The sequence below is a fragment of the Phalangium opilio genome, unplaced genomic scaffold (genome assembly GCF_054372755.1).
Source record: "Phalangium opilio isolate 3A_F unplaced genomic scaffold, DU_Popi_V2 ptg000105l_1, whole genome shotgun sequence".
Classification (NCBI taxonomy): domain Eukaryota; kingdom Metazoa; phylum Arthropoda; class Arachnida; order Opiliones; family Phalangiidae; genus Phalangium; species Phalangium opilio.
Window position 1 is genome coordinate 9,573,266 of NW_028324207.1, and position 26,508 is coordinate 9,599,773.

The 26,508-nt window shown below is 37.0% G+C and overlaps 1 protein-coding gene and 1 long non-coding RNA gene across 2 annotated transcripts in view; one reads left to right on the forward strand and one right to left on the reverse strand.

The window, feature by feature from the left end:
- LOC149629880 (uncharacterized) overlaps window positions 1–26,508 on the reverse strand; it is a 47,258-nt gene that overhangs the window by 20,170 nt on the left and 580 nt on the right. Inside the window, exon 2 of the mRNA XM_089851566.1 lies at window positions 753–949. Within this exon, the coding sequence (XP_089707692.1) occupies window positions 753–949 (197 nt within the window). The remainder of the gene's footprint in view (window positions 1–752; window positions 950–26,508) is intronic.
- On the forward strand, window positions 1,000–5,941 carry LOC149629882 (uncharacterized). Its single transcript, XR_016374377.1, has 2 exons — window positions 1,000–3,119; window positions 3,188–5,941. It is a non-coding gene; the product is annotated as an uncharacterized LOC149629882 (long non-coding RNA).

The window sequence follows — 26,508 nt, forward strand, 5'->3', positions numbered from 1 at the left end:
TTTTTCACGATAAATTACGATTTCGAGAATAGAAACTATAATTGAAGCTCCTACTAAGTGTAAGCTTCAGCACACCTAAAATTTAAAACCTAGTTTAGTTTTAGAAACCTTGATATACCGTTTATCACCGTTAATGCAGTGGTTAACTGACTGAACTAATAATAACATTTGCGTCTATTAGATCACTCTTGAATTTCAAGCAAGTCTAAATTCAAAATGGTTCGGGCCTAAAGATAGTTTGTAAGTAGTTCTAAATCATTTAGTGCCTCAAGTCAAGTGAACACTTTTTAAGGGCAAGTGGAATTTCAATTGCAGCGTGTTTTTTTAGCGATAAAAAGGTTCAATACGTTCACAATATCAAATTCCACAAACAAACCTCATAGCTCATTTTAAGAATTCTTTTCAATTTTAACCACAAACTTTTTGGCATAATTTTTGTATCGTCATTATGAACAAATTTAGGTCATATTTTGGTTATGGAAAATTGTTTTCGGGCGCCAGAAAAATTATCACACGTGCTTATTGAAACCTTCACAAATAATACTTAACTTTTTACATATAATTCGAATAAAATTTAAATTTAATGTACCTAAAGGTTGTGCAATTTCTTAACCACCTTCTAAATTATAGTTAATGCACAAACTTTTAAATCAATTTGAAAAAGGGTACGTAATTAATATTTTTCGGGACGCACGTCTTTCTGAAACACCCAAGAATTTACGGATTAAGAAAAGTGTTTCTAATTTACTTACGTAATTGGTAACTCGGCACAGTATCGCTTGAAAGCCATCGGTATGGATTATCGGGACATACTGATCCGTAATAAAGGTGTGGGTAAGGTAGAACGCAATCCGGGATGGCGCTACCATCTAGTCCGGCGTTGCCCCCGGTTCCGGTGGATGGCGGGAGACCCAAACTCGGCGATAGTCCTGTCGCATTTCGCGTCGAACTGCAAAACGGTTTAACTTTGGGTAAATCCAAGATGTCTTGAACACGAAAACTACTGGGTTTATTGCTACCACCACCACCACCGCTCGGTGCCGTCGTCAACGACACCTTCATAGTTCTGACTAACATCCTATTACTGACGTTAGTCGTGGCTTTAGTCTTTTTCACCGTAACCGTTAGGTTAGCAATGATTGCGTTTAAACAAATCGAGTAAAACTCGATTGAAACTAAGCGAGATACTTTGACCCCCACCGAAGTGACACCCTTCAATTCGAGTTGGTGGCGATAGTAACGCGGTTAAGTACTTTCGCGACCGGTCAAATCCGGTAAGTAACGTCCGAACAGAAACTTCTCAGGCCGTCAAAATAGAGTTAAACACTTAAACGAAGAATTAACTCCGGATTTATCTACGGACTTCACTAAAGTGTCCTCAAGTTTCGCGTTGGTATCAATGGCAGATATTTAAAGTATGTCGGATTATCGAAATAAAATGCGGGCAAAGTACGACCCACACCGGTGAAGCCTCGTTTTGGTTGATAAGGCGAGTGGCGAGAGAAGGCTCGAGGTATTTAGCAACAACGAGCGAGTTAGGGCCCGACTAGTGCCAGGGGGCGATGATTAAATCTGGAGGGGCACTCTTCATCATTGTTCTCCCATTGACGGAGGGACCCACCCAACTAGTCACTAGAAGAGTCTGGATATTGAGTGGGCCAGCTTCTCGAAAAGCTCAAGTGCCATATTCGCGACACGACTTTGCCGCGACTTCTCTTCTCTAGACAGTACCTTACGGTCCAGCTACGAGATCGCCTCTCGTTCAGCGCGCTCTCACTGACGGTGGCCGTTTCGGAAAACAAGTTTCCTAGTAAGAGAACTTCAATCGTATACTACCCTCAACGTACCCCCTTACAGATTGAAGAGAGCTGGATGAGCTTCTGCTGCCCCGTCAAGAGCTAGCGGGACCTCGTGGGGGTCCAGTCCGGGGGAGGCGCGAGATGATAGTTAAGAGGAACCCTGAGTCCGTTTCCACCCACCACCTTCTAGAGAGGCTAGAGCCCGTTGAGAGTTTGCCAGGGCTGCTACCATTCAGTCTCTTTCGCCTGTCCCCGCCAGAGAGTGTTAAAAGGTAGAAAGAAGTTGGAAACAACCATGAACTGAATAACCTGCCTTTTACTAGACGGGGGGGGGGCTACAAACGGACCACGAAAAAGCCAAAGTGGGGGTTGAAAATCACCGTAACGTTTGGCTATTCTAATAGTTACTAACCTCTTAGTCCCCGCCAAGTAAGAGTCGACTAAAGTAGTAGGAAAGAAGTACAAGTTACTAGTCACGACGATGGTGCCCTGAGACGTTCTTCGGACTACTATGGCCCCTAAGAGTGGATGGAATACGACCCCCTTTTCATGCCCCCCTATGCTCTTTAAGAAACCCCCTACGAAGAGTGCTAGTCTGAAGACTGCGACTCGAGAAAGTCGAGGGGCGCGCGCGTGAGAAAAATGGGGCGGTAGTGACTTCAATCGGGACCTCCGCGAGTCTACCATCTTAACTTCTTATGAAGATGAGTCGGGTTACTAAAAAACTAGGGTCGGTAGTAGAGTCAACAGAGACTGGACTTGAAAGGAAGGTGGAGTCGCCGAGGTATAAACGCTCGATCAATTTGTCAGCTCTTTAGAGAAGAGGCTCCGTGATTGGAGAGTGAGAATAGAAGCACCGACAAGAACTACTCTCGGCCCCTGAGCATCGATCCGTCCCCCCAACGAGGAGGAGTCCCGGCATAGGAACCAAGAAGGCGGCGACTAACATTTACAGACTCTAATACTGACCGGGGGAAAACCTGGTCTCGAACAACTTCAACCACCGACCGTTCCGTCGCAGGCTGAAGAGTCAGTCTCAGTGGGAACGAATAGGATGGACAGCTGGAGAACGTACTCCAGAGTCGAGAAGAGAACTCTGGATGAAAAAGAAAACATGGCTTGGAAAACGGAGGGGGGGAGGCGAAAACTCTCCCCATTAGCGCTGACCCTAAAGAATAAGAGCCTGCAACCGAAAGTGCTGCTTGCTGGGAGGATAGGATGCTACCAAGGATACCAAAGAGAAATTAGTGAATACCTCCACCCCATTGCAGAAGTGGATAAGAACCACCACCGTGGATATGTACCCTCGTGTAAAAAAACGTGAGTGCATACACTCTTCATTTAACTAGAATACACTGGCTCTAATAGATGGCCTCCTTATCCGAAAGGCCACGAATAAGGGAGGGGAAAAGGAAAAGAAGCGAACGCGCTGTTGGAGGTTTTCCGCGAAGGGCAAGAAGAATCTAAACACGTCCGCCAACGTAAATATTCGTTAAGATTAAGATAGATGTATGTAGTATGTAGGCGACGAAAGGTCTCGATTCTTTGCATTACCGGACTGTAATATATTGTATCAGGCTCACTCTTATTAACCATCGCTTGTATTCGCATCGCGCCCATGCATTGCATGATCTTTTTTGGGGTCCCCTTTGCAGCAGTTCCGAATCTGCCTCAACAGTCTCTAACGGACATCGATTTTAAAAGCTTTTCACATACAGAAGAACTAACGCTTCCTGAATAAATTACTCAGGTCTTGTCAAGCTTCGGGGACTTGATGAATCCAATAGATGGGGCTACGGATTAGTAACCTATGCTAGCCTAATTAGTTTTTGTAAAAATGTGACTCGATAAGTACCTGAATAATTTACCAAATTTCATATGATTTTTTTTTCATGAAAACAATTTAAATGTTTTTACTTTTTAAGCGGCATAGCTTGAAAAACGATTCGTGTATTACCTGTAGAAATTGTAACCAACGGCTAAATATTTCGTAGTACAACTTAAACCTCATATGACATTAAAGTCAAATACTACAGGGTGGTTCAGATTTCCTAAATCAATAGGTTCTGGCAGATGGCGTGGTTTTAGCGGCGTTTTATTTCAATTTGCGTGGTTTTAGCGGCGTTTAATTTCAATTTACGCGGTTTTGACCGTTTTAAATAGGTTAAAATTTTAAAGCTGATCAAATTATATGTGAGATAAATTATTATTGGAAAAGTTTTAAATATTTCTTAAACCTAAAATAATCGTTTAACTAGCTGATAGCTATAGATTGCTTTAAGAAGCTTGTAGCCTGGAACAAAGTAACGTTACTTAACTACACATATCTAAGCCTGTCTCTGTTAAAACCATTTTCAACCGAAAATTTAAAAATCGATGCGTGTCACTGTCCCTTTAAAGGGAGGGTGAAGTGGAAAATCAAGTGATTTTTTATCGATTGGTCGGACGGGCTAATTTAAAACTATCCTTAAGATGTGAACCTAACTTGATTTTTAAAATCATTAGGAGCTGGTATTTCCTGAATGTTTCACTATGCAGACTGGTCTTATAATTAGTATACGAATCCATGAAAAAAATTAACTTGATTTTCCACTTCACCCTCCCTTCATTTTAAAACACTCATTTGACAAAAGCAGGCTTTTACAGATGTATGACAACGACATAGCTAAAATATAAAGGTTAATGTGTAACCGATGTTATAGGGATGGTACCCAACCCAACCCAAATGGTTATATAGCACAGTATGGATTACGTTCAGTGACATTAGCTACGGGTCGCTAGTTTTACCATCGTGATTCGTAAACAAGACATTACCCTGATTCTGATCCCGATTCACCATAACACACGGCTTTATTCGGACGAGTACGAAACCAATTATGTCTCTCTGGGCGGGAGTAATTGGTCCCTAGCGTTAGGCCAATTTACTCCACACCGCTTTGCTCTCTCTCACCGGAAAAGGAGCGGGCCCATGGGAGTCCATCTCATTGTATCCCCAACCAGGGGGTTAGGGTTAGGGGGGCATGCGCTTTTCTAAATATATATCGTTTTACAACATGTTTTTACGCTGCAAATTATAAGGTTTCAAAAATAATAAAAACTATTACAATGTCCTAAAGTGAACAATAGAAAATAGATTTCACGTGGGCTCGCGCGAGGAAATGGCATGGGATGGGATGGGTTTCCAACGATTACTTATTTAATCTTGTCAAGAGAAAGATGGCCGATATGCATCGATGGTTTTGTTGAGGTTGAAAGATATGACGGGGAAGGTTAGACCGTGGATTATTTCTACGTACTGATTTAGTAGTTTTTGTTGGATAAGGGATAGATTTAATTTTAGAAGTAGGAATGGAGAACGAAACGGTTAGTAATTACTTCAGTTATTCCGACTCATAGACCACCCAGTATGGAGCACCTCCCTCCAACACGTAATGAAAAGTTTAAATTATCTTATTGGCTTAGTTTTAAACTACGTTTTGATGACGTTGCTGACGGGGACGGTGGTGAAAAATAGTGAAGTAATTCCTTTTTACCTCTGTCGCTATGACCCCCCTCCCGCCTCTTCTTTCATACCCCCCCCCCTCCGTCCCGTGGAAGGGGGTCCGGGACTTTGACGCCCCCCCCCCAACTTTACTCTGTTCTCCATTCCTACTTCTAAAATTAAATCTATCCCGGGTTAGATAAAGAAGTTAAAAACACGGCGATTTTATGGTACCTTTTTTAGTACGTCAGATTGAAATTTAATTTACTGTTAAATGGACCCCTTAATTGATTTGATAACCTCGTGTTATGGTTTACCTAAACTGATCTGTGGTATCTTGGTCGTTGTTGAAAAGTTAGAGAATTGCCCCATAGTGTGTTCATACCATTTACACCAGAAGGCCACGCTACATGGAGGACAAAAAGCAGACGGGTTTCTGTACTCATGCAGGTAGCCCGGCCTCCTCGTGTAAATGGTATGAATCCTCCATGTGTTCAAACTATCTTTTGATTTACATGTCCGTTAGTCCTATCATATTTAAGAGTCTATTTTCATGAAATATAGCATATGGGTTTCGTTAAGGTTTTCTAATTCTGACATATCGTGTATTCTGAATTTTGAATCAAATGTACAATTATAAAAATAAAATCTTATAACCTGAGTATCTCTGAACCTTGCTTCTCATAAAAGCCACGCAGAACCCACTTTGTTGGAAAGGTTAATAGTAAAAACGTCGCAGTAATTTCGTTCCCAAAGAGGGCGGTCTTGTAAAATCCATTTCCCCCAAAAAACCGGATTTTATGTTTTTCTGGATCTTTTATCAAAAGTCTAATAGAATTTCATGGCATCTTAAAAACTCTATATGGGATAGGAAACCATGGAATTTAGGAGCGATTAAATAAAGATTCAGATTGTAGTATTGCACTGTTTAAAGATATAGGTGCTGTGAGAATGTAAAAACTAGGATCTGTATTGTTTTCTGGTGTATCAGTGCCATCGTTATGTCTTTTTTGGGAGGCTATAGCCCCCACCCCCCAAATTTCAAAGTTGGCCCCCACGAAATAATCTGCTAACCCTACCAAAAATTTATCGTAGCCTTCTAAATTTCTGTAGCAATATAGTGTATAAAAATTATAATGATAAGATCGTTAAGTTTTATCTTTGTAGAGATGAATTTCAATATCAAACAAGTTTGTATATCTTTAAAATACGAATAATTTTACGTTGACACAAATTTTCGGATAGCTATAAAGGTCTACACATGTTCCAATGAACCAATAGGGACTTGGCAGTACTACATCATGCAACGTCAGGCTACCTTCCATTAGTGCTAAAAAACATACCAGGAGGAGGGGCTTATACAGCTTTCATTCTGTTAAAAAACATACCATAATGGCGCTGGGGGCGGAGTTAAGCCAGAATTGCCAAGTCCCTATTATGCAAAATTTTGTTATTAATTACTTATAACAACTTTCTAATAGTTTGCCCAGATTAAGCCCCCCCCCCAAATTTCAAACCCTAGCAAGGCTATTGTGGTATATCAAGGTTATTTGTTTATAGAAAAATCAAGGGATGCAGCAAGGAAATTGGGACTACGATTGTAGAGTTATAGTATATCAATGTCATTCTTAATTTAATCTTAGCAAGGTTTTAGATCATTGTAAAAATTTCGGTTATGATTAAATGAAGATGTTATTGTCTTTGGTATATCAAGGTCAGTCATAATTCAAAGTACTGTTTTAAGAGAGAATAGAAAGAGATTTATTGCTTTAAAATCAGAATTCTTCGGAAGCAAACACGACTATACATTTCTGGTCCTCTTTAGATAACGCAATAATATTTGCTGGTCTCATACGACACCATAAATGCCGTTGAAACAAACGTAAAAACTTATAATAGTAGAGAACTAGATATTTGGCTTCTAATTTTACCCAAGCAATAGTTTTCCAGCTCTGAAGATAGCAAAATTAAAAGTGAAACTTGAATTTCACAAATTTTATGTTCAATCGAAAATGGTCCTTCTAAGCCCAGTACCCAATCCAATCGCACACGTAACACTCTTTTAACACTCATCTTTAGTAAAGGAAAAAGAATTTGGTAAATCAAACATATTTCAAACAGTGTAGATTGATAAGGAATTTCAAAACCAAACACTTTGCGAAACTTAAAATAACCTGACTCACTTGATAGTTGGGATGAAACAATGGAATTTAATCTGCAGTTGAGAATTTTCAAATAAATACGTAGTTCCCGAATATCAAACAATATTTAATGTCTCATATCATTGATCTATCTTTAGAGACGCGTTATTGTGTCGTGAGAACAGTTGAACTATTAAATTCTGAGTCAAAAATTCAAAAATATGTTCGAAAGAGCTGATGTCTAAGTCAATTCTTCACCTAACTTGAATGGTTTTCGTGTTTATAATCCACAAACACGATGAAGTTGACCAAAAACTATGCGTTTTGTAAATGAAAGTACAGATAATAATTTCAAAAGTTTTGCAAATTTGAATTATATCACAATCTAATTGGATGAAAGATATTGATTTGACCCTTCTCTTTTTCCCCATTAAAAGCTACGTGAAAATGAATTTCTCTTACTCGGTGGGTTTTTTGGTGCATGGAAAATCCCGGGTCACCCGCGCATGATGGGTACGTTCACGTGTTCATCAGGGGGTCTTCAAAGAGTGCCGTGCATGCGCTCGTTGGGCCATTCTCGTTCCGTGCAAAAGCCATGCTTATCGTGCACGTAAAGCCATTGTGTGGTGCCCTATGTAAAAATGAGTGTTTTGTTTAAAGTTAAACCAGAAAACTGGTTTATTAAAAATGAAATGAAATGAAAATAAGATGAAATGTACCAACCACACAATAGTACATGTGCACGATACATGCAAACGATACTGTACTAACTTGACTCTTCTCGTAGCAAACATTATGTGCCATAATCGCACTAATTTTTGCAAGTAATGAATCGATGTCATCAAGAGCAATTGCTTTCCAGACACTTAGCCAAAATAATGCTGAATGTGTATTGAGTTGAAATTTTTTTAACATAACTGAGAGCCATTGAACGAGTTTTTAGAAGGATTTGTCTGAACAATATGAAATTAAAATGAATGCGTTAAAGATGTCATTATGGGTGATTTCAAGGTTTATGTGCAGTTACCGAAAGCCTAATTTATCTATATTCATGAAATGGTCGAAAAACTGAATGACAACTGACCGATTATCAACTAACCACACTTGGTAAGCTGAAACTGCAGAGACAATTTGTTTTTTTCAAAACAGGTGCTCACTAAGATTTACAGTCCATGATTATCTCGGAAAATGGCAACCTGAATTGCCGCCTAGCTGTTATAAACCGGCTTTAATTTCGAAGATTAAATTCGTTAAATTAAACAAAACTGAAAATACACGAGTGAATTTTATCAAAATCAGCGTAATTAAAATTTTGAGATAAACATTTCTTCGGACGATAGGTTTTACAAGTTCTATTATCAATTTTGCACGTGCAAAACTTCTACACAATCAACCACACCTAATTTAACCCCATCTAGAGCCAACTTCTCAATTATTTTAGTTGCAGACAACCTAAAGATGAAACTTGATTTCATTGGCGCACCTTTTAAAACTATCGTGTAGTTGCCGAATGCTCTGTAGCGGAAAATTTCAGCTCAACGTTTTGATTTGGAATCGAAAAATCGTAAATATTGTTTACAAACCGAATTGGCAAATGATATTGGTGAAAAATAGAGGTGTGCGGTTAACCGTTTCAATCGAATACCGAACCGAATAATTCGATTCGGTATTCGATAAGCCTATTTTCACTATTCGATTCGAATATCGAATACCGAACTGACTATTCGGTTAAAGTTCGACTACCATAAATTTTGGTCCTTGGCACTAGAGAGACCCACCTTATTTAAAAAAATATCATCCCAATTTTATTTGTCTCCCATCAAAAACTACCAGCAAGTGCATAGGAAAATTTTAAGAAATACTTGACCACCAATGAGGAGAGGTATTTTGAAATTTAGGAGCTTCTAAATGTTCTTCTCCTTGCTTAGTAATTTTATTGGCGAATATTAGGGTTACTACCCGATTAACCGCGAATAGTTGGCCTAGTATTCGCGAATATTAGGGTTAAATATTCGCGGTTACTAGGCTTAACTATTCGCGATTAATCGGGAAGGAAAAAAATTACCAAGGCCCAACTATTCGGTATTCGATTTGGAATAAACTATTCGATTCGGTATTTGATAAGGAAAATTTTTTGGTATTCGATAACCGGTTCGATACCCAAAAAGTGGTATTCGCACACCCCTAGTGAAAAACATCTATGTCACTTGATAGTTTAAGGTCTATTATTAGCTTACAGGTCTCCAGGAAATCTAGTGTAACCACCTCGTTTCACACGGGCTATACAACAATCTGATTTTCACTCAAACATTTAAATTATCCTATATAACAAAACAGAATTGAAATTTTACTAAATACAGCCTCAAATCTAAAATTAAAATAAATCACCTGGAAATTGAAAAGTGTCATAGGCCTATATTTGTAATCTGCAAACAATAAATGTGTCGTAACTTCGAAATTAAACTTTGGGAAACACTGCAGTCAATTGCTATGGGATAAAATTAATTATAACTTTGAAGCTATTTCTTATTGGATACACTCTAAAAACTCTCAAAAGTTAAGGATAAGCCGTTAATGTTGTTTGAAGAGTCATTTGGAAGAAACGCCTACGTACACTCCATCTTCAAATAAAAAAAAAATCACTCGTAAAAATTCAAGTCCTTAATGCTGTTTAAAAGTACTTGATGGAAAAAAACCGGTCTCCAATGAACGCGTACCAAGATAAAGGAACGGTGGAATTGTATAAAAGACTCATTCCATTCCGAGGAGATACCAATAAATATAACCAGATTTAAAAATATAAGAGAGTCGAGGCTTATTGACCCAGGGTTTAAACGAGAGTCCGAGCAACAAAATTCAAATTAAAAAAAAAACCAGCCCAAAAATCTTCACGGGTTTTACCTATCATAAAAAACCCACATAATAAAACCCATCACTAAGATCTTAACTAATTTTGAAGAATTTGAATGCTACAATAACTTTAGTTTAAAGATAGTTTAAGATATCTGTTTTTTCAACATTAAAAGTACTATTTAAAAGCATTTATACTCTTTATGAAATATAGTATGACTTTTTTATGAAGCAGTGACTTTTGAATGTCAATTTTGACAAAACACGTAACTGCTTAAGATAAAAAACCCTAAAACCCAATAAAACCCGGTGGGTTGGTTTATTTTAAATAAAACCCGGGTTTTTTTCGAACCCTGCCGATCAACCTCAAAAACACCCTTAAACAGGCGCAACTACAGAGTCTAAAATGAGCTTACACGAAAAATAGTCCCTGGATTAAGTCATTTTAAGTTAACCCTGACGTTGTCTGCTACAATGTGAATACCTCGATTCTAACACTGACTTCCGCAACATTCAAAGGGGGTAGCTTTTTAGCCAATCAGGGAAGGGAACGTAATTTGTGCTCGGTAAATGTCTTGCTACAGCCGTAAATATATGATGTGCCACCCTTTCCTAATAATTCCCTTCTGATAAAACTTGGAACTTAATGTTTCACACTCTCTTTAAGCGTAAACATTTGGAGGAAAAGGTAAAAGTGGATGGGGCATGCATCTCTCACGATTCACTAAAATATATAAGCATGCGCGAATTCTTATTTGTTACCACAGAGCCACATTAGAATATTTTGGTTCAATAAAAATAAGGTCACGGAATTTCGAGATTCGCGGTAACCGCGCGTTCGCTGTTGGGCCTCTCACAAATTGAATACTGCGCTAACAGTCAGCATAGATATCACAAATCTATATCTATATAAATCAAAGTCCCGACTGACTGACAGACTGACTGATAATCAACGCCCAGCCCAAATCGCTTGCCCCAGAAGGCTGAATATTTACGGGAATGTTACTCGTAAGTAGTAGGCGCGTACTAAGAAAGATTTCCCCCCAATCCGCCGCCATCTTAATAAATGGCGCCCAGAAATGTAAAAACTCTTCTCTATGCAACAAAGTTCGCGCGTTTCAACTGATTTCGCAAATATTTAGTACACTGGCTTCCTTTAACCTATAGACGGGCTGAATGGCTTTTTGGGTTCGACTTGTGGCCATCTTTTTAAATGGCGGCCAAAAACTTAAAAACCCTTCTTTATGGAGTAATGCCCGCGTGAAAAGTAATAAAAAATATCCCGACGGGCTGACGGGAAACGCCGAGTGCCTTCGCTCCTAGGATGCTACAAAAATATCAGTCGAATCAGTAAAATCTACCCATTCTTTATATCATTTTGTTTGAAGTTCTTATTACACGCGAGCGACGCCAAGGGTAAAAGTTAGTCTACTATATGCATCAAGATGAAACTAAAACTAAACTCAGTAAATCAGTAGACACAAAAATGTCTACAAAAATAATTACAATACCGTTGTAAAATTGGAAGACATAGAAATATGGGCTTATGGGAATGGGATGTCATTTGAATTATAGGAAAAGTATTAAAATATAGAATTTAAATGTGGTTTCTCTATACACTGTATATACTTTCCATATCTATGGCAATTCAAACCCACCTTTCCGAGCCTAACCAATATTTTACTACGAAAGATGCAGGTGTGAGAAGGCCCCTACATTTCTTTTTCTTCATCCCAGGATGGTATAAAAAAACTCCATAATTTTTATCTACGTGTAACGTAGATTGTAGATTTGAGACACGGGTGGCCTTGAAAATGTCGTTTAACGTTTGTGGAAAAGGGAAAATGGAAAACAGGAAAAAATAAGTTATTCAGTTAAACAGATACTCGTAAGTTGGGAAATAAGACCTCATGTAATTAGTTACTGAGAGTGAAAATATCGCAATATACGAGCTGGAACTGGAGAAAATAACTCGGAAAGAAAGGCTGGCGAATTTATTCAATAAAACATTCTTCAATGGACATATTTAATGTGCTGTGCGTTCTTATTACCTGATGGCGAGACATGCACCGACTTCCTTAAGTTACTAAACTACACATTTTCAGAGCTGTGCTAATTAGCTGACAACTAATTGAATTAGAATTAGCAATTAGAGAAATATTTATGAACTAATTAATTAGTAAATTAGCAATTAGGGAAATATTTATGAACTAATTAATTAGCAAATTAGCAATTAGACATAGAAACTAATTCAATTCAATTAGAAATTAGACATTTATTTATCAAACTAATTAATTAGAATTACTATTTTCTAATTAAGGTAAAAAAGAAACCATAAGTAAACATAAAAGTTTAAAAGTGCTCATGGGTTTAGTACTTTGGTGATGTTTAATGCCATTGAAAAACGGGTACGGAAGCCATGAATTATTCTCGAAAAATGAGACAAGCCTTGAGCCTTCCGTCATGTTAAAATTTTTCTTATTTCTTCATTTTCTTGCCACAGTTCCTATAATGGACTCCTGAGTAGTAAATACATGCGCACTGCTATTAATTCGAGAAATTTCGAAATGGGGCAGTTGCGAACTACGAAATTTTCTATTAGTACTAGTATTCTCTCATATTTGAGGAGCTGAAAAATTTAGAGTAGCACTAAGGTTTCCTCATCGATATAATAAGGCTTTTTCATATTCAAATAGAAGAATCAAGAGTTAATTCCTCGATTTTTTACAACAAATTGGCGTAAAAGATAAATTGAAAATCCAATTGGCTAATTAGTTAATCCTAAATCTAATTAAATTTTAATTAGATAATTACCTTTCCGATTCATACTAATTAATTAGAATTACTTCTCAATTAGCACAAGGTAATTAAAATTCAATTACCATTTTCAATTAGTAAATGTTGCTAATTAATTAGAAATTCAATTAGCTAACTAATTAATTAGCACAGCTCTGCACATTTTAGATTCTGTTAGTCTCAAAGCTTGGTTTTCATTTTCCAAGAACCCTTTGCGTTGGAAAAATTATACTCAATGCTACCGACACCAACTTCCGATATACACATAAAATACACTGCGTTGGCTTGACAATAATTTAGCCGATAAATTCTTTGTCAAAACTAACGCCCCCTTATATAAATATTGTCACACGTACATTTTACGAAAAAAACTTTCGTGACTTGTTTCATCTTGATTTCGTTAGAGGTTTGCTTTGCTATTGCCCCAAGATGTTAAAAAGTCCGTCCCATATTTTCTCTTAGCTTGAATTGTTAAGCCTCGGCTAGCTCCTTGAGATTCTCTTTGGGGCGCACCACACCGCCTCTCGTTAACCCCGAGCTTAGTGCTACTCGCTTCGGACATTCTTTCGACGGATTATGGGAGGCGTCTCCTTCAGACTGAGGGTCCCAATGCAACTACGCGGGACGTCAACTAAGGTAAGGAGGGTTTCAGCGAGTGTCAATAAGCCATTTTAGCCAGGATATAAGAACGGAACTCTGTCCTATAAGAGGAGCTTAATGTTGATTCAAGCGTACAACATCAACCCGCTTTATGCATTTTATATTAACACATGAATTTAGAAAATTTTCCTGCCAATAATAAACTTTTTTCTTGCCCATGTACTTTTTTCCCGCCAATAATGAATATTTCCCGCCAATAATGTGCTTTTTCCAGCCAATAATGTGATTTTTCCAGCCAATAATGTGCTTTTTCCAGCCAATAATGTGCTTTTTCCAGCCAATAATGTGCTTTTTCCAGCCAATAATTAGCTTTTTCCAGCCAATAATGTGCTTTTTCCAGCCAATAATGTGCTTTTTCCAGCCAATAATGTGCTTTTTCCAGCCAATAATGTGCTTTTTCCAGCCAATAATGTGCTTTTTCCAGCCAACAATGTGCTTTTTCCAGCCAACAATGTGCTTTTTCCAGCCAACAATGTGCTTTTTCCAGCCAATAATGTGCTTTTTCCAGCCAATAATGTGCTTTTTCCAGCCAATAATGTGCTTTTTCCAGCCAACAATGTGCTTTTTCCAGCCAATAATGTGCTTTTTCCAGCCAATAATGTGCTTTTTCCAGCCAACAATGTGCTTTTTCCAGCCAACAATGAATATTTCCCGCCAATAATGAATATTTCCCGCCAATAATGAATATTTTTCCCGCCATATTACAGATTTAAGTTTTACAATCGAAATGTGCAGCTAAGAACGTATGCTCATAAAGAAAATCTATGTATCGTTGACCAAAGAAGCTATAGAAAAAGACTTGGACTACACTATGCATGAGTTCAATCTTAACCCCTGTGTATTTCTTTCCATGGGTATACAAAATTTATACCTTACATTGAATTATATCTGTTTACTTTTATAATAGTTAGTCATTGTTCTTTAATTTAAGTTAATGTTTCGAAAAATAAAATTTGTTTTTATGAAAAATGTTAAATGCGATTTCATGTTATTTAATTAATAACCCTGGTTTCAGAGAGCACAAAATTCTAGAATGGTATTTGAACTTTTGATTACCAAATTATATCTCGTATTTTCTCTTAATTCACTTTGCAGTTTCCAAGAAGACCAGAGGTTCTCATATGGGTGATTTTCTGTCGAAAGTTTTCTATCACTTTTAAGGGCCCAAGAAATTAATTAAGAAACTGAAAAACATTGCTTATGTTATTCATAGCTTGTAAACAATGGCCCTTGGGTCAAAACAACATAGAAAATTTTCAACTCAAAAATAAAGGCAACCATAAGAATCCACTGGACTTGTGTCCTACCATCTATATCTATATAAATCAAAGTCCTGACTGACTGACTGACTGACTGATAATCAACGCCCAGCCCAAACCGCTTACCCTAGAAGGCTGAAAATTTGCAGGAAAGTTACTCATAAGTAGTAGGCGCGTACTAAGAAAGATTTTTCCAATCCATCGCCATCTTAAAAAATGGCGCCCAGAAATGAAAAAAGTCTTCTCTATGCAACAAAGTCCGTGCGTTTCAGCCGATTTCAAAAATATTTAGTACACTGGTTTCCTTTAACCTATAGAAGGGCTGAATGGTCTTTCGGGTTCGATTTGTTGCCATCTTTTTAAATGGCGGCCAAAAACTTAAAAACCCTTCTTTATGGAATAATGTCCGTGTGAAAAGTAATAAAAAATGTCCCGACGGGCTGACGGGCAACGCCGAGTGCCTTCGCTCCCAGGGTGCTTCAAAAATATTAGTCATCGGTTAAATCTACCCATTCTTTATATCCTTTTGATGGAAGTTCTTATTACACGCGAGCGACGCCGCGGGTAACAGCTAGTCTTTTATAAAGGAAGACTAAGCGTAATCAAATAACTGGTAGAAAATTTGGGATGGGCCAGACACTTTAAAACTGATGTGTACAAGACGGTTGGAACTCAACAAAACTCAAGAAAACTCAACTAAAATCTAGGAAAGTCAAATAATGGAAACATATGTATAAATCATAAGAACCAAGTCGAACTAAAGTGGACTCCTCTTCAAAATTTGTCTCACGCAATTATGAACACCGAAAATCAGAGAAGTATCTACCCCCTCGCAAAGTGAACAAAGGACGTTTTGAGACGATACAAGTTATTGACTCATTTAATTGAGCCAACTTGAGATGAGTAAACTAGTTGAGTCATGTGAACAGAAGTTGGTTGTCAAGTTGATTCACCAAATTAAAAATATCTCACTGTTGACTCAACTTTTTAAAAAGACCCATCTAGTTGAGTCAAGAGTTGCATCGTCTGGAAACGACTTTAGAAATTTATTCATCAGTAGTATATTCATGTTGAAATTAAATGATTCAAGATTTTTTTAAAGGCGGTATGAAGAGATGAAGGAAAAATATGAGAAAAGGAGCTCTTATATTTAAGATGGATGGCTTGAGAGGTTAAAAAAAGTGTAGAAAAACATTCGAGATTTTGAAGGATACTTCGTATTGGCTGCTTGCTTTTTGGGGCCAAGATGTTTATTCACACACTAAAGAAATATGAAAGATATTGACGCAACAACGAGTGAACTTTTAAGTTTGGGCCAAAATATAGGTCGTCCATTTTGTTTGTAACGAGGTTTACTCATTTTTTACTCGGATTTAAAAATAACAAAAGGTAAAAATTTACTAAGGATAATACAATAATATGGAATCGTGAGTAAGATAAGTGATTTAAAATGACTTTGAGATTTTTGTGGTTTGCATTTATTTTTTTGTATTTTAGTTGGGAAATATGTTCAAGAATTAGAACGTGTGTAAAAAGACCAAAGCTAGGCCTAGTGTGTTAACATTTTTACTCACGTTATAGGAAAAATTCAGGTAACATAACATTATACATTAAAAGAACGGCCTTTTTCTAAATATGAAAGGAATTAAATATTAAATTAAAAAATAAATTATCTCTTATTATAATATAATTAGCATTTACTTAGTCTTAAAAATAATCAAGGACTACTGCACCATCCGCCATTGCTTTAGTAATGTCTGCTAAATCGAAGCCCTACTTACCCTTACCTCTCAGCCTGTGAGAATTAAACAAATCCCGTAGGGGTAAGTGGTTCGATTTAGCAGACGCTACAAAATAAATGGCGGATGGCACATTAGTCCACGTTTTTAAGACTAATTAAATGCAAATTATTTTCTAAAAAGAGATCAATTATTTTTCTAATATTTAAGGTGTCATGTTATGTTACCTAAACTTTTCCTTCAAGGTATGGTGAATTTTGAGAGAAATTGTTTCTATAAAAGCGTTAGTTTTATAGAGAATATTAAATTATTTCTACATTTAAACATATTTGACTGATATGTGTATAATTATCAAAATTGATAATATAATTTTACAGTAGGTCTAATTTCACGCGCATTATTTCTAACAGCACCATTACACTATATCATATTACTAGCAGCAAGGGCTCTAGCGGTGTGCCCGTTAACAACATTTCCTAACCCACCCCATCTTTGAAAATGGCGGCCCTTAATGAGCATTTCTATTTAGTTCACAGAGATGAAAAAGCGAGTGTATAAGTTGCTCGGCACATGCGCAATCCTGTCACATTTTCATTGGTCAAATCTTTCATCCCTTGAGCCTTTTAGTGTTTATTTAAACAGAATCTTCTAAAAACCAATATGAACCTTTATAAAAACCCAATTAAGTATATTTTTGTGTTTTTTCATGAAGTGTTTTTAGAAGTCCCATGAAAATAATTTCGAAGTAGAGTGACTATACCCGGAATTACACAATTCATTTTATCTTATTATTTCTCTAAAGACCTCCCCCAAAAAAACCATATGTGGAAAATCCGACCTCGTGATCAAAAACTAGTCTTGTTGACGTCAACAGAAACGACTTTAGAATTTCAAGAGACGGTAAAACCACGGAACATCAAGCAATCAACTTTGGTAAAACAGTTTTAAAAGGGTATTAAAGTAAGTTTTTTTCAGCTTCTGCTAAAGACTTTCTAGCCAAGGTTTTAATGCACTTTTTTGCTGAGTTTAAATAAAATGCTAGTGGAGCATTTGACAACATTCGGAGCGAAGGGTCATTTTTATTTGTGTGAACTATTACCTGAGGTATTTGAAGTAAAAACTTGTCATTACAAATCTATTAAACGTAAATAAACTTAATTCGAACTACATCTTTTTCAAATTAATTTTAAAAACATTTCAAAACCGATTTTCAAAATGAATATATGTTCCATAAGTCTGTCAATGGTTACTGAGAGCTTGTCATGAAGTGAGGTGAGTGAAACGTCGTAGGTTCTCGTAAAGCGACGCTTGGTGAGGCACTACTGTCAAAGGCTTAGTAATGCAGACTAAATAGGAAGATGGGAATCCTGCAAAATTAACCACCGAGTGTAGGACTTCAATTCTCGTTTGTCGTTCTGCTCGAACTAGCTCGAGCTGTAAGTCTCTAGCATTGCGAAGTATATGTAGTGTCATACTTATGGAACATGTCTTATAAACTTATGCCGTGACCAATTGTTAAAAACGTCGCCTACATTGTTATCCGCGTTTTAGTTAAGGACTACCATTTGCCTTAGGGTTGAAAGTACAACACAATCATCACTGTTAGCATAGAGAGCTACTAGGAACCTTATCGTGACGTCACACCCTCTTACCGATAAATACAAACTTAGTGAAGATTTTCTTCCCTTATGTCACTATCCCTTTAATGAGCGACTTGATTTTATCGAAAAACTTGAAAATTGTTTTTAGGGAAAGTCGATTTGTACAGTTTCGCTTTCAAGTGAAATGCTCGAAAGCAACGATTAATCTGAGCGCCGGCGAATTCTTTTTATCGTTTAACAAAAGACGGGGGAAATTATAATTGAGGGTCAAAATATAAATCCATTATCACGAACGTCCAAATTGTCTCCGTACAACAACCCACCCCCCTCTCTTTGCCCCCTAAATTTCAGTTGACGTGGCCCTGTTTTTTCTACTAAGCCTTGCCCTAGTAGCTTGTTATTACGGCGGTAGTTGACTCGGAATGAAAAGGCAAGGCGTCGCGTTGCCTGATTGATGAAGTTCGATCATTACAGCATGCAGGCAGCCAAGGCTTAAAAAGATACGCGTTAATCTCGACTTTTATTATTTTCACTCTATCTCGGTTAGCTAACTCCCTTTCAAACAAACACGCTCGCTGTACTAGTACAAGGACCTAGTACGCTTTGGTTACTCCGAGAGGCAAATCACTAAGTTAGAGAGTGGGTTTACAAATTTCACACTGAAATTAAGAAGTTCTTAGGTTTGCTCATTCATGGTCTGAACTTAGGCAAATAGAACTGATATAGTTTGGATAACCTAATGAGTTATTATTGGTTGATAATCTAATATTTCAAACACAGAAATAAAATAGATTCTAGTGGAAAGGATCTGTGACCTACGACTTTTGTTTGTTTCATAAATGATAACATAACCCTAAGCAACTCAAACCGAACTCAAGCCTTACCCATCGCAACCCAAACCTTGACTTAGTCATACACAAACCTAACCCGTCCCAACCCAAATCTCGGCCTGAATCTAACACAAACCTAACCCGTCCCAAAGCCAAACCTAGACCCGAATCTAACCAAACCTAACCCGTCCCAAAGCCAAACCTAGACCCGAATCTAACCAAACCTAACCCGTCCCAAAGCCAAACCTAGACCCGAATCTAACCAAACCTAATCCGCCCCAAAGCCAAACCTCGGCCTGAATCTAACACAAACCTAACCCGTCCCAAACCCAAACCTCGGCCTGAATCTAACACAAACCTAACCCGTCCCAAACCCAAACCTCGGCCTGAATCTAACACAAACCTAACCCGTCCCAAACCCAAACCTGAATCTAACACAATCCTAGAAATAACCCAACCCAACCCTTAGCCCGTCCCAAACCAGACCTAAACCCAACTCAACACTAACCCATACAACCGAAACCTAAATCTAACCAACCTAAAATTGGAGTCAGCGCCATAATGATGTTGTTTAACCACAATTGGAGATATGAATTTGTGGAGATTTCAAACTAATTTTTATGACTTTTTTGATACAGTAGTAAGGATGAATAATTTTGGTCAACTTCCAATGGTCCAATTGGTCAGGTAAGTCTATTTTTATCTGGTAAGACGTATCGCAATTGCAGCGTGATGCGCCCCTCGGCTTATTGAACGTTGTAGTTGCTGGAAGTGGGAGCGGCGCGGTGCCAGTTTTCCTACAATAAGGATTAGCGACGCATCCGTCTCGTGGGGATTTTAGTACGAAATTATTTCCTACGCAACAACCACCTCTTTCCCGGTTCCAAGGGTTACATCCATTACGTGAATGGCAAAAGAAAGAAGAAAACAGAATGGTTGTTCTAGCCTTGATTGAGGTCGTAGGTCAAATACATCGACCTGCGTCTATGATGACATATTTTTAACATTAATAAACGAAGATACAATATTTCAAAATCGAACAGTAGTACAATTATTGAAACCGACCTAACCCGACTGTTAAAATAATACCACTACTCTGCGGTGATGCAGATAACGAAAATATAAACCCCAGATTTCCCAAAATATTACAAGGGTCCCAGGCTACTGATAGGCCTACACCTTTTATAGTGAAGGGGGATATTTAAAAAATTTAATAAAAAGGGTTTGTTGTCTAGCTGACCTCTAGGGGTTCTTGAATTTCTCGAGGAAGAGTTTCTTTAGCAGGATGGAAAGGGCCTTTGTTTTTGGGTGCTTTCCTAAGGCATTCCGCTTTTCCAAAAATTATTATTTCGAACTTGCGAGCGCCAAGACGGGGGCGCGCGTCATCTTGGGACCAATCCCTACTTTGATCTGTCCCATCCTCAAAAATTGTCCAGACTTGTATTTTCTTACATGTGTATATCTAGTTCGTTCAGGTGCAGTTATAATGTCTTTACGATGGGTATGATTTGTTAGGGGGTAAGCATTACATTTAGAAATATCTTGAAGCAATTCGTTTTTGGTCACATATACTAAAAGGTACCCAGCTCTAGGGGCTATCCAGCCATTTAATTTGATAAAGGGAACTTGAACAGTGTATCTTTTTATCGAGAATGTGTTTTTTAAAATGAAAAAAAAAATCAAAAATGGTATTTAGAAGTCCAAAATATGAAATAAACTTGTTGTGTTACCTAAATTAATATAAGCACCCCAAACTACTAAAATATGGAATCCTGGAGGCAAATATAGACCATTTTGTAAATTACATACAGAGAAACCAGCACACAGGAGCGACGCCGCCAAGTATCACCGCTAGAGGCAATGCGAACTGGCTAGCTTCCCACGTGTAGTGAAATTGGGCTCCATCTGGTGTTGAATCTTGGCGCGAGGTAGAATACCCCAATGGCGGCCTCGCCCCTGTGTGTTATCGGAAAATTAAACAAATGCTTCGAAATCTTTGTTTAAAGATTTCTCTGGAAAATCGACTCTATTTGCGTTTCTCAACAGATAAAGATTCATGAACAAAATAAGTGTATGGAAAAATTTGAAATTTAAACAAACATACGATAAGATAAAAATAAGGTTCTTGACCCTTGGTCACTCGCGCAATATCGGTTATTCCCACGAACTTTGCAAATAATTGTGATCAGTCTTTATTCCTAACTGTTCATATATTATCATTTTAAATCTAAGTACGTAGAGAATCGGTTATCCATCAATTTTTGACCACCACGTTGAAACTTTCAACAAGATCGCCTCTGGTAAGTACCGTTTTTTTATTTTTATTGAACGAAAATATTTATTTAAAAGTTAACTAATTGCTTATTTTCAATTGGTTATTAATAATTTCTTGAGGATGTTAATGATTGGTTAGGCAGTAATTAGTTTAATCAGTTTACACGCTGTATTATTTAATTAATAAGGATTTAAGAGTAACTTTAACAAAAAAAAAGAAAACCTGAAAGGTATTAGCGTCACGTGGTTTAAAATTAATTAATTTTGGCTAACCTTGATATACTAGAAAATGTACAGATCCTAATTGTTTACGTTAGCCCAATTAGTCAAGCTTTAACTAGCTTAGATTTGAAATTAAATTTAATTTAGAATGACTGTTTTTATACTAGAACTTTAATCTTAATTTCCTTGCACGCGAATACCTTTTCATTAAATTGTTTTGCACGAGGACAAAGGAAGTGCTCTACCAGTAAAAAGTACCTTAAAAGGTTTATAAAAATCCGTGCTTTGAGTTATCAGTTCCCACGGGGATAGATATAATTTTAGAAGTAAGAATGGAGAACGGAACGGTTAGTATTTACTTCAGTTATTCCGAGTCATAGACCACCCAGTATAGAGCCCTCCCTCCAACACGTACGTAACGAAAAGTTTAAATTATCTTATTGGGTAGCTCACTTAAACAGCTACGTTTTGATGACGTTGCTGACGGGGACGGCGAAAAATAGTGACGTAATTCCGTTTTACCTCTGTCGCTCTGACCCTCCCGCCTCTTCTTTAATGCCCCCTCTCCGTCCCGTGGAAGGGAGTCCGGGACTTTGACGCGCGCCCACGTTATACTCTTTTCTCCATTCCTACTTCTAAAATTAAATCTATCCCTGGTTCCCAGAAATAGTTTAGTGTACTATAAATGACGCTGTATATTTGAGATTTATAGCATGCCGTAATTTAGAATATTTATAATTTTAATATTAATATTTTGTTGTTAAGAATATTTTGAAGAGTACAACTTAAATATTTTGGGAATTTACTGATAATTTCAAATCTCTACTATCTTAAGCCCAGTTTACACTGCGCGGTAAATTTTATATCTAGGGTAAATAATAATAGGTATTTAACTGGTTCGTTTGGTCTAGGGGGTTAAACATAACCAGCCCCTATCGCGAGGAACTACCAGCCACATTGTCATATATTTTAAAATACTATCTATAGAATATCCCTGTATTAACGTGTAGAGAAACTAACTCGCCAAGAGGCAACATTAGATGGAGCCACAGTTCACTACACGTACTGCCTCTAGCGTGGCTTCTTGACGCACCCCTACGCCCAGTAAAGTTCACTTCACCCATGTCAATAATGGAATGTTCTATTATTTTTTTTTAAAAAAAAGCTTAGGTTCAAAACAGTTTCAAAGTGTCTAGTGTGAACGTGGCTTCAGTTTATGAAATAAGATTAAATGCTATTGTTGAATCTTTCTAGGGGAATTCATTCTTTTTTTGTTAAATTTGTAATGAAATATTATTAAATCAAGAAGTGAAATCTAGTTTATTAGGGTGAAGCTATAAACTCGCCACATTTCAAGCTTTATCTCCAGTCCAAACGTAGGTCCGGAGCCAAACCCCGCCTCTAAATTACAACCAGGATCTCATTGGTTCTTGAAAACCCACTTCGAATGACGAAAATTACGTATTTTCCGACTGAGGAGAGTGTAGCGAAATAGCCCGGCCTCCTTTCACGTCCCCCCCCCCTTGAAAATTGAAAGGAGGACTGGGACTATGTCGCGCCAATACTTGGGCAACTTATACCTTCTCCCTAATAAGCTAGATATCACTTCTTGTTTAGTTAAATTTGAAATTAAATATTATTAAATGTATACCGAAAAAAGAAGTGATTTACCCCTCTTATCAAAGTATTTTATCAATTATCAACAAAAACACGTTTCTTACTTGTCTATTGATGGGACAGAAATATTTAGTTTACAAATATTTAAATAAACTGAGAACATTTTCTTGAGGGGAATTCTTTTATGTGTGTAATTTAACATAATCAGTTCTATCTTATTGACAAGAAACAAAGTACTATCAATCAAAAATATTTAAATTTCCTTACATTTTTTGGAATTTCACAAAATGTATTTCCACAAATACAAATAATAATATTTAATATATTTTCATTTTTATTGCCACGTGCTTGCGAATATTCGTAGTTCCATTAACTTACTCTGGGTTTACTCGTGATTTGCTCATACTTTTACTCCATTAAATGGAATATGATTATAATTTCAGATTGCTCCAATTAACAACAGTATGCGTCAATTAAATAGCCGCTTCGAGGTTAGTTCTTTCCCACCAAAAAGTCCATAGTTCAATACTAAGAGGTGGGTTGACAGCGATTTCTACCCCGTGGGGAACTTTTAAGCATCGTCTGCTCATTTTTCAGTCAAGATTCAAGAATTTAGGGTGAAAGAGTTAAATGTAGAGACATTGAAGTTAACGATTTAAAGGTACATAAATTTATATTGATTGAGCAGCAAAAAATTGCAAATATCATCATTTGTTTGCGTTTGTCTGATTGGTTTGCAATTCTTTCGTGCTGATTTGGAGTTAAGGTCTATGTTGGGATGTTTTTTAGTGTTACACACCGGAATATTTGAAGTTGGTACTTTACATACAGTGCTAGACTCAAACATCAATTAAATTAAAAATTTAATTTAAGTGTTAGCTACAATGTTTTTACATATATCTCGGTTACACTAACGTTGGGAGTGACAAAAGTCAGCAGAACCCCTGATAGCAGATGATGCTTATTGATTATACGTCCCGGAAGTTCCGAACCCGAATTAGCTAACCTGGCGGTTTTGAGTATTTCCGACCCTCCATTTAGTAAGATTTAGTGAGCAATCATTCGTACTAATTTGGAAAAGTCAAATTGAAAGGACTTTTCTCATAACAAGGGTATAAATCACTTTGCATTACTGCGTGTGGTTTCTAATGTGCTAAGGTTGTACAGCTCCAAAAATGATCTAAAGCTATACAGTATCTCGCATACACTATAAAGTTACGATGAATGCCACATAAACTTGATAAATCCCTGCACAATTCAATACTCAAGGGATACAGTGACCACGACAATATAAGGTGTCATTTTTAGTTTAGCATACATTTTTCCTTTTTACGTAAATCTTACCAAATCAACACAATCAGAAATAAACCCTTGCAGTAACAAATTTCAGAATTTCGTTTGTCAAAAAAACTAAATCCACCAACTTACTTAATGGCCTATTGAAGGTTTTCCCGATGTCTATGGAATTTTTAAAGCACCCTTACCGCGACTAATCGCCTCCCACGATTTCTGAACCATCAAAACAGTCACTTTTACCAGTTCCATTTACGATTCAGTTATGCAAGGAACCGCGTGCATCACACTAAATAACAAACTGGTTATCAGCCCATAACTCCCGTTGGTTATTACATAACCACACGGAGTAAAAATAGAACAACGCGATGTCAAAAATTTATGAACTTGCTCTAAGAAACAGAAAAGGCTTCACTCCTAAATTTTCAAAACCCAATGAATTTCAAAATAGGACGAAACATTTTATTGCGATGAGGGTCAAAGGACGCGGAGATCTCTCTTATCAGTTGTCATTTTTTATTAAGAGCAAACTATAATCTCTTTTTAGGGTTATTTTAAGACGCAAATCGAACAACAAATTAGACTTTGAGGATTTTTAAAATTTATGTAGGTAGTTTTGACTAGGCCTAAAATATGGGAAATTATATAAATAGTGCACTTATGGAAAGCTAAGGCTTAGTAATACTCAGAGTTACATTAGTTTATTACAATGAAAAAAGAAACCAACACAAAAGGGGCAAGGCCACCATTGGGGTATCCACCCTCTCGCCAAGAAGATCCGCCAGGAGGCTCGCGCGCGTAGTGAACTCGGGCTCCGTCTGGTGTTGGCTCTTGGCGCGAAGGAGAATACCCCAAAGGCGGGTCTCGCCCCTGTGTGTTGGTTTCTCTGTTTGTCATAAACGAATTTGTATACAGTGTAATAAATACAAATTCATCTGGAAATGTTTTAAATCTATTGACTATTTAATGCAAATATTAAAGTTTAATTTGCCCACGAGATGGAGGGAAAAATAATATTTGCAACAACAATGGACTTTATTTGAGGTTAGACAAACATTTTTGGCGGTCAGGAGTTTTTCATAAGTAAATTTGTATTGTCTACTCAAATTTTGGGAAAATTAGGTGCAATTTGTTCCAAAGAGAAATAACCCATTATGTATTCACGTCACAAATTTTTCAATGAAAGTCGAAATGGACTTTTTTTTTGCAACAATCATTGAAATAAACAAACTAACTCAAATTATAGTTGGATCAACCCCATTTTAATGCATTACTCTCTTTCGTATTAGTTAAATTCATAGATGTCGCTTTAAAAAAATCTTCACTCATTTCTGCAAGTCATTCCCTATACCATTTGGTACAGATCACGTGATAGGCCTAAAAACCCAAGTGCGTCATTCCCCCAGTTACAAAAATTATACGTTCCTTGAAATCGTCATCGTACTTCGTAGATTTTTTCATGCGTCAATTGTTCGTCATGAACATTAATGCGAAGGTTACCCATTTGAATATCTCGATTAAATTTACTTAAACTTTATCAAAAGGTGATTTTAAGGATTTGAATAATTTTGATGCAGTATTCGTTTTGTCACTTAATAATAAATAAGTTCAGCTAGCTAATTGGACCAAGTCATCTTGCGACTTATTGCCACTTATCTAATAGAGCCTAGAAAATAGATATTACATATACTAGTTACCATCACTTGGTTTAGGGCCTAATTGAAGTGATCACAAGCAGGGGAAATGCTTTTAAAGCCAAACTTATCATAGACATATTGAACAAAAAAAAATCACGAAATATGGTTGGACTTAGTTAATTTACCAATTTTAACAAATATACTTTGAATCAATTTATTACCAAAATCTAATAAAACTACTAAGTGGTTAAACTAAAAATAATTTTTAAGTTTTAAACTCTTTAGTTTTACCGCTAGATGTCCCCAAAA